The 19,743-nt window shown below is 32.4% G+C and overlaps 1 protein-coding gene across 2 annotated transcripts in view; it reads left to right on the forward strand.

The window, feature by feature from the left end:
• The first annotated feature begins 4,985 nt into the window (after nt 1-4,985).
• Nucleotides 4,986-19,743, forward strand: part of LOC148613487 (uncharacterized) — a 67,999-nt gene continuing 53,241 nt past the window's right edge. The window contains exon 1 of one of the 2 annotated variants that reach the window (XM_088586785.1): nt 4,986-5,004. Coding sequence is in view for 1 of the 2 variants with exons in the window: in XM_088586783.1 (XP_088442909.1) it covers nt 9,919-9,922 (4 nt within the window). In the remaining variant the exon portion in view is untranslated. Of the gene's footprint in view, nt 5,005-9,739; nt 9,923-19,743 lie in introns of those variants that run through there. The other variant, XM_088586783.1, reaches the window with a different exon arrangement.

The raw sequence follows: 19,743 nt of genomic DNA on the forward strand, positions 1-19,743 counted from the left end.
AAGTAACAAAAATAAAAACACACATTTTAAAGATGAAATAAAGGTTATTTATCACAGATGCATATCATGAACGTAGTATAGGCTCTGAAAAACTGGCTCTAAAATCGTTAAAATTCAGGAGTTTCACTCAGGGCTTTGGCTTGTCGGACTCACTGGGGGCCTTGAGCGACCACCCCACCCCCCCCCCCCCAAATCAAGACCCCTCGCCGTAATTTTGCGTACAACTAAAACAGGTCTAGCTACGCCCCTGCTGGTGGCTTTAACCTTAAACAAAGTTTTGAATTGTATGGAATGCCATAAGGTGCAACGTCTATAATTGTAATGTTGTTTTACTGTACCGGGTTGTGTGTTTCTCGGGTTATATTGTGAATTGGATATAAGAGGTGGTTGAAAATGTGTTTTAAATGATGGATTTCCTTCAACAAATTGTTCCGTAACAGTTTTATTCACTTGGTTCTTTGCAATTACTGGTTGCTAGAATTCAATACATTTTCTGAGATCGTGTATAAAACACAAAAAAAAATAGGATAAAAGCGTAGCAATAACACAAAATGACACCGGAACACTGGTAATTATAAACGGTTTATTCCCATTTGTCCCACATTTGAAAAAAAAAACTATATTCCCATTTGTCCCACATTTGAAAAAAAAAACTATATTCCCAGTTGTCCAACATTCTTATAACAAGAAATAATTAATTAGTGTTTTGACAAAGTTATAGTCTTTTTCTAGTACTCCACTATCACCATCTAGTCATATACATGTAGATACATATTTTTGATTGGAATTAAAAAAAAATAATAATAATAAAAATAATAAGTGAAGTTAATTATTTTAACTAATTAAACCAGCAGTCATATAATAACTTTTAATAACTGACCACATTAATTGGCTAATCAATTTCTTTCTAAGTGGGCTTGCTTATGAGCAACATGCCACTTCAGCTTGTTGAAATCAATGTGAACACATCTCAAAAGAGGTATATATAGAAAGTAAAAATGTCAACTTGAATCAAAGTCAAAATGGCTAATGCACAGCTAAACATAGAATTCATAGAGAACAGTTGAGGTGGACAAACTCTTGTTCACAACAATTACCGTTTCCAGGTAAAGAATCGTCGTGAAGAAAGAGTTTACTGGCGGTGTGCTGTCAGAACATGCCCAGCTACTATAAGAACCTTAAACAACATACCAGTAGGTTACAACATTCAACACAACCACAGAGCAGAGCCATATAAGAGGCAGCAAAGGTGTTAAACACAATCAAAAAAAGATGTAGAGAAGAAGCAACAGCTGTACCAAAACTCTATGATGAAGAGGTAGCAAAATTGAGAACACCTGAATGGAATGAAGAAGTACAAAATATGGTTGAAAAACTACCAACATTCCAGTCTTCTAGAAGCATACTTTATAGACAACGTTCCCGTCTACTACCAAAGTTGCCAACATCAACCAACGACATTGATTTACAAGGTCAATGGACCCAAACATCAGCTGGTGAACAGTTCCTTCTTGCAGATGACAACAATGGACAACGCATATTGGTCTTCGCAACGCAACAGAATCTTCAACTACTAGCCAATAACGACACCATCTTTGGAGATGGTACATTCTTCACCTGCCCTTCTGTATTTACTCAACTCTACACAATTCATGGCAAAGTAAATGGTCAGATGTACCCTCTTGTATATGGTCTACTCCCTGGCAAGAGTGAAGACGTTTACAGGTTTTTTAGTATTGTACATACCAACTGCACAAACCAGCAACTTCAACTTCAGCCTTCAACTTTTGTTCTGGACTTCGAGACTGCAACAATCAATACGGCAAAGACTGTCTTTCCTAACATTGCAATTCGAAGGTGTTTTTTTCATTTCACGCAGTATATTTGAGGAAGACACAGCAATCAGGACTACAAACACAGTACAAAGAAAATGAAGTCATCAAGACACTGGTACGCAGAGCAGCAGTGCTACCCTTAGTTCCTCTACAGAGTGTAGAAGATGTGTGGTTTAATGCTTTGACTGACTTGGAAAATGCCGATATTAACATCAACACAATACCATTTACAAATTATGTAACAACGCAGTGGGTAGAGTCTGATCAGCAAATCTGGAACCACTTTGACCATGATGAATCCAGAACAACCAACCACTTAGAGGGATGGCATTCCAAGATTAAGAAACAAATACAGCAGGCACATCCGAACATCTACACATTCATTACTCATCTCAAACAGATCCAGTCAGCCAATGAAGTAAATATCATCCAAATTAGAGCAGGGGGACTACCAACAAGAAAGCGCCGCAAATACAGAAATATTGACAACAGACTGCAACTACTCAAACAAAGACTACGCAACGGGGAAATCACAGTTATCAATTATGCTGATGCAGCATCTCAGCTTATTCACCTTGGGTAGAAGTGTATGAACATTTTACTATATGTTTCATACTGTAATAGTGCATTATTATCATTCTCTGTTAATTTTTGTGAATCTTGTTATTTTCATAAATATTGAAATATATCATAAAGCAATTAATAAATATTAGAAAAAATTATTGTTGTTTCAATTATCACCCAAGGAGAAAAATATTAATATGGAAAAAGCATCATCAAAAAGCACAGTTCAAAATGCATTCAAACTATCCACATGGAATATCTCCCTCTGTTACCAGGCATCAGTACAAAGGATTGGAAAAGATCTACATGTATTTTATTTTATAATAAGTTACATATTTTATAGCAATAAATATACTTCACGAACAATTTATCTATAGATACTACATAATACAATTAGATAATATTCAGAAAAAGACTATACATAATTACCTATTGTAATAAGGGTGTGAAAACAACTAATTAACTTGTACACAATTCCCACTTGTCCCACACATTTTCACCTGTAATTATAAAATGTGGGACAACTGGGATGACACCATTATAAACATTAATAGGGAATTAAGATATACTAATTTATATTGTTTTTGCACTGGTAGGAGATGAAGCCTTATCTTTCCTAAAACAAGCGTTGCTTAGTATTTATATGAAAGATAATACTGTAAGTTCAATACAAAAGTACCAATCATGCATATTATATTGCAAATTTCGAAATACAAGGAATAACTCTCATCAACAGAATTTAAAATTAATATAAAGGAAGATCTTTATGATATGAAGTAACTTTATGGTAAGAAGATGGAAAAAAAGGAAAATAGGGACAATACTTTTTAATATAGAAGTACTTAAAATATATAAACTAAAAATTGGTGTACAACACTAACTAAAGCAGAACATTCCATGAAAAAAAAACAGACCAAAGATCAGTATTATAGGGTTATTGCTTGAATACTGGTGAATATTCTGCTGGGGACACTATTCACCAGTATTCATGCAATAACCCTTTTATTATATAGTAATAAATATTTCAGTTAACATTATACTAATTTGTTGGATGTAATGCATTTGACAATGTTGTATGTGTTTTATTGCATTAGTTCAAATATGATGCATAATTATGACAAGCCAAAGTGGACAAAAATGAGCATTTTCTAATATTAAAAAATGATTTTTTAATATTACAAATTCATTTTTTAATATTACAAATTAGATTTCTTATATCACAAAACACTTTTTAATATTAAAATTCGATTGAATTTCTAATACTAAAAAACTGTTTTTGAATACTAAAAAATGGATTTGTCCTATTCAATGACGATTTTTTAATATTAGAAAATCATTTTGTAATATTAAAAAATGTGACAGATTTTCTAATGTACGAATTCATTTTCTAATATTACAAATTCATTTTCTAATATTATAAACTCAATTTGTAATATTACAAAATGTATGATATTTTATAATATTACAAAATGTATGATATTTTATAATATTACCAAATCAGGAATTTGTAATATTAGAAAAATGAATTTTTAATATTAGAAAATGAATTTGTAATATTAGAAAATGAATTTGCAATATTAGAAAATAAGTGTTTTCTAATATTAGAAAATGAATTTGTAATATTAGAAAATGAATTTGCAATATTAGAAAATAAGTGTTTTCTAATATTAAAAAATGAGTTTTTAAATATCACAAATTCAATTGACTTTGAAAAAACGATTTTTTGAAATATAAGAATTGATTTTCTAATATTAGAAAATAGATTTGTCATATTCAGTTACGATTTTTTAATATTAGAAAATCATTTTGTAATATTAAAAAATGTGAAAGATTTTCTAATATTACAAATTCATTTTCTAATATTACAATTCATTTTCTAATATTACAAATTCAATTTGTAATATTACAAAATGTGTGATATTTTATAATATTACTAAATCAGGAATTTGTAATATTAGAAAATGAATTTTTTATATTACAAATTGAATTTCTAATATTAAAAAATCTTTTGTAATATTAAAAAAAATGATTTTGTAATATTAGAAATTCATTTTCTAATATTACAAAATTTTGATTTTTGTCCACTTTGGCTTGCCATACATAATAAATATTTTTTTATAGTGCAATATGAATTTATGAATGTTTGATAAATTGTAGTAAAATTGGAAGGAATGCATTTTTTGTTTGTATTATTTAAAAGAAAAATGGTATCACAATAACTGTCACCAAACACGGAAATATGTTGACCCATATAAAGAGGTCATTGCCATTTTTATAACAACCTGTCAATATCCCATTCAGTCATTTTTTTTAGCAGAAGACAACAGTGCAATAAATTTAAAAACGTATTCGGAACGTCTCCGAATTTTTCCTGATACGAATGAAACTTTGTGTGCAAATAGGGTATGTAAGTCTCGTCACGTGACTCCGTGGTTTTGTTTGTTTGTTGGGGTTTAACGTCCGAGCAGCAATATTTCAGCTATATTCAGACGATGAACATGAAATTGATGATAAATGAACATGAAATGATGACGAAATGAAAGAGGGATGGGACACAAGGACAATGGGGTCGACAAAGTTTGATTGCCACTGGAAATAGGGAGAGGTGGGTAGGGTCGGGCAATTTAGCTTCCTGTGGTTCCTACTCCGGGAGAATACCACAGTAGGGTTCTTGAACGTGCGAGGAACGTGGCAACTTTCCCAACACGGTGCACCACTATGGTTTGCGGTCAGGTTTTCCGTATTATAGCCTGACAACCCCAGCATGTAACACGCCAGGGGTACCCCATTCCACCACCTGGGGCACACATCCCAGTTGCTCTGTGGGCAGAGCGCCGTAGCCCCGGCTAGGGTTCTGAGCACTATTTAGTCGCCTTTTACGACAAGATTAGCGCTGCTGCAGGCCTATTCTTTTAACGCCCGGACCTGCACGAGGCTGGTTTCATAAGAATGGGTCATATTCTACCATTCAAATGTATGGAAATTCGTCGTTAACATAGCATTGAGTTCAATATTAAAAGCGAAGTATCATTTTTGGGTGAAAATACTGATTAAAAATTACAATTATCAAGTTCTAAGAGATAAAAATGTTTTTGCACTGTAAAGCAGCGTTTGAATTTCCCGGAAGTACTCACTAAAATGCATATCGGTCTTCGGATTTCAATACGTTCTAGGTTACAGACCACCAATTCAACCAATGAGCATTTGGAACGTACGCAAAAATAGTCCTACGCAGAAATTACCCCTGTTCCTCATAGTGCTGTGAAAAAAGTTCTCATTTCATTTAAAAAATTTAAACAGTTTCTGAAAGGAAAAACATTTCTGTACATTTTATAGGTGCATTTTGCTTCTTGTGATGTGAAGCCTAATCTCCATAATGATTTTTAAATGTACCCCTATCTTGTGAAAACACTGGGATTTCCCATGCTATTTATAGACCCTTCACTTCCGGTGACCAGTACTGCACTGCAAGTCTGCTAACCCCACATGCCATTCTGAGGATTGTGAGCTGACATATGTAGAATCATGCTGATATATAGTCATCTGCAGGTTAAAGTTAAGGTAAAGTCCAGAGAAGCCATTGAATATTGTGAAATTAGCATAGAAGCCTATGGGAAGTGGAATTAGTGGTTTTTAGCCTTAAGCTGAAGCCATGGCAAAATGAAAAGTTTCTTGAAATAGCTTTAAACTACTTGAAGATCTTGTTAACTTTGCCATGAGAGGAATACACTACAAAAATCCTTCAAAATATGCATTTTTTTAAGTTATAGGTCCAAGTTATGGAAAATTGGTCTTTTTGGCTGATTTTTATGTCCTATCTTGTAAAAAGTGTAGAAAATTTAGTAAAAATATCAAATATTAAACTTTGAGGGCTATATTTACCTAAATATGGTAGTAATAAGCACTTGAAATCAAGTTTTGTGTAGATTTGAGCAAAAATTAGGTTAGAAATGAGGAAAAACTCACTTTCATTACTGCGGTTAAGGCCATATAAGCATTCCCCTATGGCAACATGGAAAATCCATTATTGAGCACTTTTTTTGCTTTAGGTGCCCTTTACTGGTCATGTTTTAATGTGAAAACACTGTATTTACAAACTTAAAGCCAAATATATCACCTTTTGTGAAAATTTAAAGATTTAGGATTTTTGACATGTGATCAAGAAAAAGGGGGAGGCATGTCAGAAATAAATTTTAAAAAATAGACCAATTTCTCAGAAAATGATTACTTTTAAAACTATTTCTTCATTAATATTGTTAAAAAACAAGTTGTGATTGATATTTTTTATTTGAAAAGTCAGAAAAAGTTCTTTGCAAATATTTAATGCATTTCAGTATGGTAGAATATTTTCACTTTTTTGCTGGCACAACTTGGTTACCCTATATTTAAAAATCAAATATTTAAAAAAGTGCTTGTCACATTTCACTGAAACTTTGCAAATGCATTCAGTATGTGTGTAGGAAGATACCTGTATAGTTGTTTATTTTTTCTAAGACAAAAAGTGACTCTTTAGGTTACAGACCACCAATTCAACCAATGAGCATTTGGAACGTACGCAAAAATAGTCCTACGCAGAAATTACCCCTGTTCCTCATAGTGCTGTGAAAAAAGTTCTCATTTCATTTAAAAAATTTAAACAGTTTCTGAAAGGAAAAACATTTCTGTACATTTTATAGGTGCATTTTGCTTCTTGTGATGTGAAGCCTAATCTCCATAATGATTTTTAAATGTACCCCTATCTTGTGAAAACACTGGGATTTCCCATGCTATTTATAGACCCTTCACTTCCGGTGACCAGTACTGCACTGCAAGTCTGCTAACCCCACATGCCATTCTGAGGATTGTGAGCTGACATACGTAGAATCATGCTGATATATAGTCATCTGCAGGTTAAAGTTAAGGTAAAGTCCAGAGAAGCCATTGAATATTGTGAAATTAGCATAGAAGCCTATGGGAAGTGGAATTAGTGGTTTTTAGCCTCTACACCGGAAATTCCGGAAGGGAAACTGAAACTAGAACGAGACTTACAAACCCTATACTGGGATATATTGCACGCTTTGTTTTCTATTGATTTTAATTGGAAAATATTTATTACTATATAATAAGATGAGATATGGTGTTGAGAAGACAATTATATATAAATAATGTAAAGTGTGTAGCCTTGGAGCTTGAAGACGAAACACATTTTATATTAAAGTGCCCACGGTATTCAGAACTGCAAGAAACTATGCTTTGAAACTTTGAACTTCGGAATAATTGTGACATGTTTGATAATTGGAAAATGATAAACTTAAAATTTTGCTATTCATCAAAATTAATTGACGAGTTTGGGAACACTAGAACCAAATCATTGCAACGTACTAACTATTCACTCTTCCCATGTTAAACTGCTTGGAAAATATGTTTAAGTTTTGTTAGTTTGCAATCTTATGCAATTATATGCAAATTAATTGCATCATGGTGCTGATGTTGATTGTTATATATATATATATTAAAGGTAGTGTTCACGGGATGGGGTCGATGGGGTGAGGAGGTGGCTGCATGGAGGGTTGAGTGGTCATGCACGGGTAAATGGGTCTGTTGCCTAAAAATGGTCACTTTTGGAGATTTTTTGTCATTATTGCCGGATTTTGGGCTCACCGTGGGTAAGACAAGGTCAAGGATGCAATTTTCAAAAACATGCAGGCGGGTAGCTGAGGTCAAATTGAAGTGTAGGCAAAATTACGGCAGTTCAGCTGTAGCTCTTGTTACCGGCATTGTAAGCATTATTCAAAAGATTGTCTCAATGGAAGGACACTGGACAGGATCAACTGTGCCTAGTATTGGGTATCTGGTTCCGAGGCGTTATTGACCAGCGTGCATGTACGCCAACGGGCGACCTCTCTTAAATTCATCCAAGTCACAAGTAAGTCCACTTGATAGGTCTCGAACAATATCATAATTTTTTCATCTTTCCAGCGGTTCAGACATATCCAGAGCCATCTGGTACAATGCGCCCCAACCTATGTCATCATTACGTTCTCCACGTAATAGCTCAATGACGGTTTTGCTCTCTTTTGTTGCCTCTAGCAAATCACATTCTACTCCTTGCAAAAAATTCGCAGCTAACTGTAACTGGTGTATCTAACGCCATACATTGTGAATAAACATCATCAAGAAGAGATTTATATTAGAATGAGTTTGAAATACTAAATTATAGTTAGAAGTTGGCCAATTTCATTATTTTCCATTGTGGCGATTACTGTAATTATTGATTTTTACAGGTAAATTTTGACATTTTTATCATAATTTAGTGTTTTAAGAACACATCCTTCCTCAGTATTGTCATCATAACTTTGTTTGTATCAATTTGTCAATTTTATAGCTTTTATTACTTAAATTCTGAATAATTTCTCTCCCCTCCCCAGTATGCATATGTCAAATGTAATTCTTGTAGGCCTTAAGTTAAACCAGTATAAAGACCGGGGAGGCACAATTATTTTTACGCAGTATATCGACTTAGTTAGAAGTATCCAGTCCCTGTAATACATTGGTATAATGTCGCTGACTGTACCTTTTCTTGTGGACAAAGTTGGAACAAATATTCTTGAATTTCGATGTAAGCATCAAACTTGTAACAAAGTAAAATCACCGAAGAAGCATGGGAGGTTGTTAATAAAACAAACAGTGAATAAGTTATTAAACGTCTGTTCCTGTGTAATATTTGTCAAAAGATGCAGATATGTACGATAAAAAGCACTATGTGCCATTCCTATTTAGAATAGGTTCATTCGGCAATCGCCGTGTGTCAGTTCAAAAAATTGACACAGAAGTCAAAGTACTAGTATTGCTCTTCTTGTGAGGAGTAAACATTTCGGAAGTATTTTAGCAGCAATATATAAGTGAGTACGAAAGACATATTACCAAATGATATCAACGAGGTATCTTTGTGACTATATACTAGAGGCAAACTTTATATTACATTACCTGCTATAGTTATAAGCTCCCAGGCTGACCGTCTATGATTATTTAGACAGTTAGTAGGAATTTATTGGAATACTACAATTTTAAGGACAGGATAAAATGGCATTTAAGATAATTTAATTGCACTTTTAATGTGCATGATGAATAAGTCTTTACAACTAATTAATAGCGTTCCATTTTTTTCTCTGTGGGAAACTCCAAAAATATACCGGTGTAAGGATGACAGGTGGTGAACGGGAAATTATTGGTGGTGTGGCCAAATACACAACGTGACAACCAAAAGCTTTCATTGTTATCCAATAAAGAATCACTTTACCCTTTAGAGCCTCATTATTTACCTGTGACTCCAACCGGATATTGGTTTTCACTGTGAAACATGTGATCATTTAAAAATTACAGGAGCGACGGACTGAGTTCGTACTTCACCTGTGTTCAAAATTCCATTTTATCGGATTTATTTGAAATTAGAAGACAGTTTTGTGTTTTTTTTATGGATTAAAATTTTCGTTTTATGAAGATGAAAAACAAAAAAGAAGATACATAATTCTTTTAGTAAATGGGTAAGTATTTTGTGTTTGATCTGTTTTGTTTCAGAATTTTTATCTGTCAAAACATATCTTATAAATTCAAATCATTTTGAGTGTATGACAGCAGATTTAAATGCGGGTAAATTTCTCCGGAAGCTTGGATGCAAGGATTGTCATAGATGTTTCAAACAGCTGGGTAGTAATTAACTTGTTGCACAAATTATATAGTAAAGTGTAGCAATGTCTTACAAAATAAATAAAAAAATTCAATGTTACAGATCTATGATACAGTGTACATGTATTTATAATAATTTAGATGTTGGTTTTATAAAAAGTAATTAACAAAGCTGCCAGTATAGTCTAGCCAATACAGACAAATACTTTAGGAGTTTGCATCATCTTTCACAGGATACATGTATATTTATAAATTTATATACAACATGTATTTCTACAACATAGTATATGTGGATATTCATATTTGAATTGTCTAATTTGGAGGACTTCTGGTTGCACAGTCATGTACATGTATAGACATCCAAATATAAACCATACAATTATGAAGTCTTCTTTTATAGGGCTAAGCTAAAGGGATGAATCCAGACACTTTGAAAAGAGTGGTGCCAGCTGGGGTTCCTAATTTTTTTGTCAATTTACACCTGAAAGTGACAAATTTTCCAATAAAAAGGGGAGGGCCAGTATATTGGTATATGTGTGCATGTGCATATAACTTGCTATGATGTAAAAAATGCAACATATTCATGTGTTGTAAGGTAGGGATTTTATTAATTTTAGTTCTAATACACGTACAAGTAGATATGAATATTGTCACTGAAATGCAATGTATAAAGCATGTATTATTCGTATAATATCATCATTTTAATGTTTATACTATTTAAGTTATATAAGCAACTTAAATAAGTTAAAAAGGAGAATACAAATGTATATTTTAATATAACTGTTTTTTATATTAATTACACGTACATGTAAATTAAATAATTAATAAAAATAGAAAAATTCCATGTTACACTAATACACTGTATATTATCTCAATAAAATAAATAATTACATCTTCTGTGTATACAGACAACAAATTTTAAGGATTTAAAATAAGAAACAAGTATAATGTAACTATACATTGAACTAAAGTATGCTAGTAGAGCTCAAATGATGTACATGTACATGTATGTATTGTAATTTGTTGGTTATGACTTCTTTTGTTCAGATATTATTAAAATGAATTCCAAACATTGTTGACCAAGTTAAGTAAACAAATTGATAACACACTGATTCAAGCCAAATTAAGATGGGAGCTGTCAAGCCAAAGGTCACCCGACTTGTTGTTTATATTAAGAAAACCTATCTTAAAATGTCAGTATTGATATTTTGTACCATTTGGTCAAACTTTCAAATATTAAAGTTTGTAATTTCAAATATTTAATTTGAATAAGTTAGTTCTGTTGTTATAATGAAGAAACAAAAGTCTTGACAGCAAAACGGGGTCATTTTCAGAATAAAGAGGGTCAGTATGGCAGTATTATATGGGGTCATTTTTGCAGAACAAGAAAGATTCAACCAATAAGTTAACTTCAGGTTTGTATACACTTAGTACATATGTACATGTAGCTTCATTTTAAGTGAGAGGTAACAGAGATACATTAACTCCAAATGAATAAAAAGAAATACTAGTACATGTATATGCTTTTTTTAAAATTTTTTTATCAGCATTGTGGTGATTCAAATTGTAATTCAATATGATGTTGCAGCTCCATTTTCTGTTCTTAAAGGGATCGTATCCAACCGGCCCAGGCCCATGGACAATGAACAGTTTCATCTTCACTCAAAATTTCCAACTCTAGGTTTGCTGGAAATGTCCATTTGTTTTCAGTCAGTTGGCTGATCTGAAATTTACTGGGTCCTGTCAATAGGATCAGGGGAAATGATCGTGTCCCCTGCACACCACCTGCAGTTTCATAATTTTGTTTTTGACCTGCGAAAAATTTTAACTTTTGCTTCTCATGTTTACTATGAAACTGTCAAGGCCATTGGCATAAAACATAAATCCAAAAATAGTAAATAGTTCCAGACATCACTGCTGTGTTAGCAAACCCTGTTTTTTTTTCAGAGAGACTGCAAATCATGCATGAACAAACATGTACATGAATTATGTAGATCATGTTAAAAACTAAATGTAAAATAGATTTAAATGGTTGATGTAGGCAGGGAGTTTAATATGGGCTCCTTGGTGTACCCATTTAGATCTTAGTTCACACACAAATGACAACCCCCTACAACTAAATGCACAGCTTCAAGTAATGATATTGAAATATTTTTAACCTCATAAATCAAAATCCCAAATTTATCAACAAATTGGCCATTAACTTCTAAGTATCCTTGTCCAGGGTTATTGTTCAATTTAATGATTGGTAATATTTGAATTAAAGGTCATTTACAACATGTTTAAAGTTGTATAAACAGACCAAAGGCTATGACATCTAGGGATAGACACAAATTTCACAGTAAAGTTTTAAGAGTTATTTGGTGTGATGGGATGTAACTTACACAATGAATGTCCCCAAGCTATGTAGATGTTAATTATTCTTTAAGGGTTTAAGTATTTGCAGTGGTTTATAAAATTGTATTTGATCCACCTATTGTATAATTATGTTTTTTTTCTAAAGTAAATACTAAATTTATTGGAATACAGAGGATACATGTACATGTAAATTTCATTGCTTTTGTTTTAATGCCATAGATATGTAATATACTGATGTTATTGGTAAATTCAACAGAAAAAATACAATTTTACATCAGTGTTTAAAGATTCTTGAAGACTTTGAATTTGAACAGGAATGCTCTATAGGCATGAAAGGAAAATTCACTTGCCCAAATAGTCTGAATACTTGACAAATCCTTTCAAAAATTAAAGTTTACTCTGTTTCAAAGGAAAAGTGAAACTGTACTGTACATGTAGTTTTGATTTTGTTGTAGTGCATGTACATATGTACTTAAGCTATTTGATACATTTATTAATCTTCTTTTTATCTATTTGGCTGGTAACATCTATGTAAATGTTATGTTAATGACATTTTTTTTAGTTCTTTACTATATAAAGGCTGGATATTGTACATGTACATGTAAATATTAGTACATACAGGTACATGTACATGTTGTATTAAATGAAAAGTTTCTAGCCTGATTTCCAATTTTGCAGCTAGTTCTGTGGTCTATATTGACCTCAGTGCTAAGTAGCCATTTGTACAAACAGTATGTATTTCAATATTTGTGAAGTGCCACCACTTTTATAAGCAGCTCTAAATCTACTATATATACACGCTAATGTGATTTGAATGTTGAATATCTCCAATGTTATGTTTGGAAGGTGAGATGTTTGTCATTTAGTATCCACCATAGACAACTGTTTATATTTATTTATCCAACTTATTTAAATGGTAGCTGGTCACTGTGTTTAGACTATGTTCATATAAACAGTGCCCTGGTACTATGCAAATATAGTATTTATTTGTGGCATTTAAGCACATTTAACACAATAAGGTCCAGAAGTAATTTAAGATTTGACAAATTTTACAAATTTGTCAGGGTTCGACGTTAACTTTTATATTCACTTGTCCAGTCGGGCAAGTGACATATGTGATTCACTTGCCCGAAATATTGAAATACTTGCCCGGAACTTTGTGTCACTATATAGTGTTTAAACCAGAAACCCTTGTTTAATAAGACGTGGATGGCAAGAAACTGTTCAACTATAATGCAGATGACAGTGCAGATCATGCCATTTTCAGAATCAACAATGCCATCAAAGTCTTTCAGCCATCCATCATTAAACCCACATTTTCGTTTTAATTCATAGTCAGCTTTTATATTTTTCTGTGGAATTTCGGGGACCCCAGTTACCCCAAAACAGTCAAGTGTCCCCTGCTTGGCCAGGCTTACTCCCTCGACACTTGGGGAGAACTGATTAATTGCAAGCCAAATAAATCGAAAAGCCGTCATATTTTTTGCGGGAATAAGGGGTAAAACAAGAAGCAAAGAAATTACAAGTATTCATGTGAGGAGTTTTTATTTCACATCTTTAGTTTAACAAATGGACAACAATAACTATCTTCAATAGAATTTTATTTCTCTTTTTCTCTCATATTTTCGAAGTTTTCGATACAGATTTCTTACAGTTTTCCAAAGTAAGAAATTCCATAAATAAATCGCGATGTTCAATTGGACAACGAAAATAGATGTACAATTGGACGCATCCGATTGGTCGACATTAATATCATATGATCTGTTTTTGGCAAAGGGAAAATCAGAAAACTATCCAATGATAATCTAGGTCAGCAAGGTCGGGAAGAACGGCGATATATACAGAAGTAATTTTCGATGTTATAGAGCTGCGATGATCAGAAATAATGTAATTTGGGCACATATTTTTTTCACTTGCCCAGTCGGGCAACTTTGATGTCGTTTTTACTTGCCCAGATCGGCGATTTACTTGCCCCGGGCAATCGGGCAACCGTTAATGTCGAACCCTGTGTGTCAAAATTGATCATACATTTACATGTACAGTATTATTTAAACTCTTATTGAGTTTGAAATTCATTGGCTGCCAGATTTTGCTGAATTTTTTTTAACTATGAAATGGAAAACACTGATTTGGTTTCAGTACAAATGCAATTGGTATGCATTATTCAGTGTTAGTAATTAATTTAATTTCAAAGTTATATTTGCTGGGCAGCAAACATGTCTCGAGTTATTTTCAACTAACACAGTACCCCCAGAATTGAAAACCCTGATTTATGATGCAACATATAAAAAATTGCACTATTTTTAAATGGACATTTTTTCATGCACAATACAATTGGACCCAATATTTAACACAGTAATATAAGATTTCATAAGATTTATGATGAAGATGAAGATTCATAATGTACTTTTACCAATAAATCAAACTACGATATTTGTAGTTTCAGATCACTGGAATCACGTCATTTGATGCCTAAGTATGCGTTGTAATAGCGTTGATGTAAAATAGTTGTAAATCATGAATGTTTTATTTGGGTAAAACTCATATTTCTATTTTTTAAAAAGTTAATGTCTTATAAATCATTTTACGATAATGAGTTCTAAATTAGAATTTACACACACACTTTAAATCCTGAAGATGTTTTTTTTAGTTTCATTTGTAGATATAGATGTGCATGTGTATGTTCATTTTATTTTCACACTACCTCAAAATGAAACTGCTGTACAGGTATTTTATTGGAAATCCAAAATACATGAATTAACTAAAAAAACTAGGGCAACTATAACTGTTTGTACTCCAATTTTGTCAAAAACTATATTCTCTACTCCTATTTATAAAACTTGGATTTCTTTTGAGATAAGTGAAAGTGAATTTTATGCATCCCATGTACATGTAGTAAATTGCTTGCATAGGCAGTGGGTGGTGCCTGACATTTTTTTTTCATATCACAAATCATGAAATGCATCCAAAGTTGAATGTTGGTAATTGAATAACTGCAATGATTAAAAAGAAATAAATTACATAGTCAGCATTGAAATTCATTGAAAATGGGGATTTAATTCTTTATTTTGTGCAAAATTTTGTTGCTTTTTTAGGGAACTTGAAAATCATTTTTTGAGCCTTTCATTGTCAATAAAAAAATCTTTGTCATACATACATTATGTGTGATATAAAAATTACATTGGGAAAAAAAATGATGTTGTGCCACCTATATTATGGGATTTGCCTGATTTTTACATGGACAGCCTCTAAATATTTCAATAATTTGCCATATTACTGCAAAGCTGATTTTCTACTTCTTTAAAGGGAATTCCATTTCCCCTTTATTTCTTGACCTCATAAAATAAGGTTTGAAACTGGTATCGTTAAGAACTGCCGGAACTTGGATCTGAATGGTACGATGATTTTTAATGGCAAAAGTTAATCATTAAAGGAATTAAATAAAGGGTGGATGCATGTTTGTTGTTGAGACTAATTTGTTCTGCATGATGTTTTTCAGTACAAAAATTTAAAAATTGTTTTTATTAGATGATACACATCAGGTTTATTCTTGCCTTTGAGCAGCTAGCACTTGACTACCAGTAATTGTTAAGATATTTGTCACCACCTAAACCTAATGGTACATGTACATGTAGATAGTACAAAATGTACATGTAGTGTTCAAAGCCATTGTTTTGTTACTAGAGGTTCAAATATACACCTTCAAGAGAGAAAAGTCCTTAACAATTTTGCTTCCAGAAGATAAGGCTCTATTTGAGAAAGTGAAAGGTCCTATGATTAGTAAGAGTAAACAAAAATATGGTACACATAGGTCTAGGACTTAAGTAAATGATTCTAAGGTCCTGCATCAAAAATTGAGGGTCCTGGACCTTGGACCACTGCTAATTTGAAAAGATTTGTTACCCTGCTGAATGTGTTTGATCCCGTGTAGTATAAAAGATGTTAAAATATTGACAATATTTTAACATGAATATCACACTTCTTATTGTTTATTACTTACACTTTCCTAATTTTTTGTCAATTTACACCTGAAAGTGACAAATTTTCCAATAAAAAGGGGAGGGCCAGTATATTGGTATATGTGTGCATGTGCATATAACTTGCTATGATGTAAAAAAATGCAACATATTCATGTGTTGTAAAGTAGGTATTGTTCCCTGGGAAGATGATTTTTGTCTTGATGCAATTTCACATCTCGACTAATCTCAGTTGAAAAAATGTAAAAAAAAAAACTTTCCAAAATATGGAGTTGCCCATTATAGCTATAAATGCCATAGTTTTCGATACTAGACTCTAATACGGGATACATTACACTTGAGATGTTTAGGTTTCCCGCACGCACGATACCTTAACACATGCTAAACGCTCACCAAATGCTCCTTTCGTGTGTTTAAACGCACGATAGACGAACAATCCCAGTGAGTGTTTAAATGCACGATAAGCGAATGCTCCTAGCATGCGTTTAAACGCAAGATAGATGAACACCCACAGCATGGGCTTAAACGCACAATGGACTAAAGATGAAAAATAATAATATTAACACATAATGATGAAAAAGAAAATAGAAAACTGAATTTATGAAAATATATAAATTAATAATAGCAAATAATATAAAAATAACAGTTGAATCAAGGAAATAATCAAAGCACAAAAATAAATGAAGGCTTCTATCGTGCGTTTTCATGAACGCTGGTATCGTGCATTTAAACAAAGGCTCTTATCATGCATTTAAATGAACGCTCCGCGCGTGCGTTTAAACAAACGCTTGTATTGTGTGTTTAAATGTACACTTCTAGCATCGTTTAAATGAATGCAAAACGATGTGTAAATGCACGATAAACGATGCACGAACGCTAAAATGGGAAACGTGAACGTTTCAAGGTGTGTACATATACAATGTACATGTACATTATTTGTACCTGTAAAACAAATTTAGTCCTCCTTATTATCTTAAGGTTGTTTTTTGACCTCAGATCATGACTTCAGATTTTTTCTTTATTGATGGTATTGTTCTCAAATTTCCTTTTATTAATACATGTATAAAACACTTTTTCATGTGAACAGAAACTTTAACATTTTTTTCAAATCATAAATTCATTCCCAAGTTGAATGCCAGCATTTTGACTTCAATGAAATGGAGTACACCTTGAAACTTCAGCAAGTTTATAATATTGTAACCAGTTGTTCGGTAGGAAATTAATTTTCCAGCAAAGGAAAAGACTCTTGGTTTGTTTGAAATACCATTATTTACACAGTATCTTTAATTTATTTAATGGTAAAATATTTGAAGTTGAAGTTGATTCAATAGTAAAATAGAAATGTGTACGAATTTATCAAAAATGAATTATGAAATGTACACAGTACTTATGAAATTGATGATTGTTTGCATTAGGTTGTAAGGGATCCCCTCGGTTGTGGTTTTTCTTTGATCTTAGTTAGTTACTGGTATCCTGTGTTTTACATTTGTTTCAGCCTGTTTGAAATCTTAGTAAATTGCTAGTATCCTATGTTTTACTTTTGTTTTAGCTGGTATGAGGTTTTAGTAAATTGCTAAAAACATGTAGTATTCAATGTTTCTCAGTTGCTTTTCATTTGTGATTTATTGTGTATGACAGACATTTAACCTATCTGATTATACCTTTCCTTCTGTTACTCTCAATTCTCCCTGTTGTACTTTAATCTTAGTAGATGTTGCTATTCATGTACATGTACCATGTGTTTTGGAAATTCTAATGGGATAAGTGAATGGTTTGCTGTCTACCACCTATTGATTCTACATGTACATTAATGTTATGTCCAGCATACAGATCTGTATATATAGAATATGTGTAATATTTGTGGCAGGATATGCATATGGAAGTAAGTGTAATTTTTTTTCAAGTTGAACTTATTGTTTATTACTTACACTTTTGTATTTGTTTCTATATTGTTAATTATCTCCACAGCTAGACTTTCAAAATTTCTACTGATAATGCACTTCTTTATCATACTGCATTAACAATACTTTAAACAAACATGCACAAATTGCATGAATGCTTGGCTAAAACAAAAAAAAAAATTATAGCTGTTAGCCTGGATTTGGACTTGCTTTTCTGTTTTTTGTTGTTGTACACATTATCCTATTAATTATATATGTACAGTGTACATGTATATGCTGCTGAATGAATATAAATGTAGTAAGCAGGACTCCAACATACTTGTACAATGTACATGTAAACATAGTGTGTAGGTGAACTCTTACTTTGGATTAAAATTTGAGTATTACTATTTTGAGGCATTGAATGCGAGCACACTGCAGTGCAGATAAGGTAGTAATTTAGATCACTGATAATATTGATTTCACTATTTAAATTTGGTTTTTACTTGAGCTTGAGGTTTATATCATAAATTAAGGTCATGTCAATGTTTTAGTATAGGAATGGATAAAATAAAAAATATATTTCAGGTCATTGCATCTTTCACAATTTAACCTTTCATTGTGCACCAATGTCTTTACTTGTTCTGATATTTGCACACACAATAAAACAGCGCTGATCCATCTTGCAGATGATCTATTTTCTTTGAGTTTACCCATGTTAAATGTGAATTTTAAAATAAATTTTAATGGCTGTTTCATGTTCATGTACCTGTACATGAAGGCAAAAATAATGTCTCTTTGAATTTGTCTTTTTAGAGTAACTGGTTACATACCGCTATGCTGCTTTTTTTTTTGGAGTTGGGGGTGGTAATATGCACTTTCGTCTTGGTCTACAGTTTATAACATGTATTCGAAATAATGGTAAGAATTTTAATTGATGAATATGATGTTTGTGCTTTCCAGCCTAACAGTTTCTTTTAAAAGGACTACCCATTCTGGTAAAGTCAATTTAATGTATACTGGTGCAATGATATAACTGGGAGAAGAAGTCTGTTTAGAACATAACCTTACCAGTATCAATTGGAGGTGTTCCTTTGGGTACTCAGGTGATAATTTCTTTTATGACATTGAAGTTGAAAACAGGTGCGTGTACATGTACATGTACATATGTAAATCAATACCTGTAGTGTAGATGGTGCCAGCTGCCTTATACATCTTTCCAGTGATGTTAATAACTATCATGACTATAAAATGACCAGTTGTGTAAAAATGAAGTGTTCTTTAAATTCTATATTGATGAATAAGTGGGGTTGAAAAATACTACAATGGACATCATAAATACTCCTTAGTTGAAGATCAATTCCTGAACAGTTTATTTTTTGACCCAGAAAAAGGACTTCATGGCCTGGACACTTGAGATATATTTGTTGCACATACAATTGAAATCAAATTTATGTCCCATGT

This window comes from Perna viridis, chromosome 6 (assembly GCF_037379345.1).
Source record: "Perna viridis isolate PV_CMFRI_1.1 ecotype Kerala chromosome 6, ASM3737934v1, whole genome shotgun sequence".
Taxonomy (NCBI): domain Eukaryota; kingdom Metazoa; phylum Mollusca; class Bivalvia; order Mytilida; family Mytilidae; genus Perna; species Perna viridis.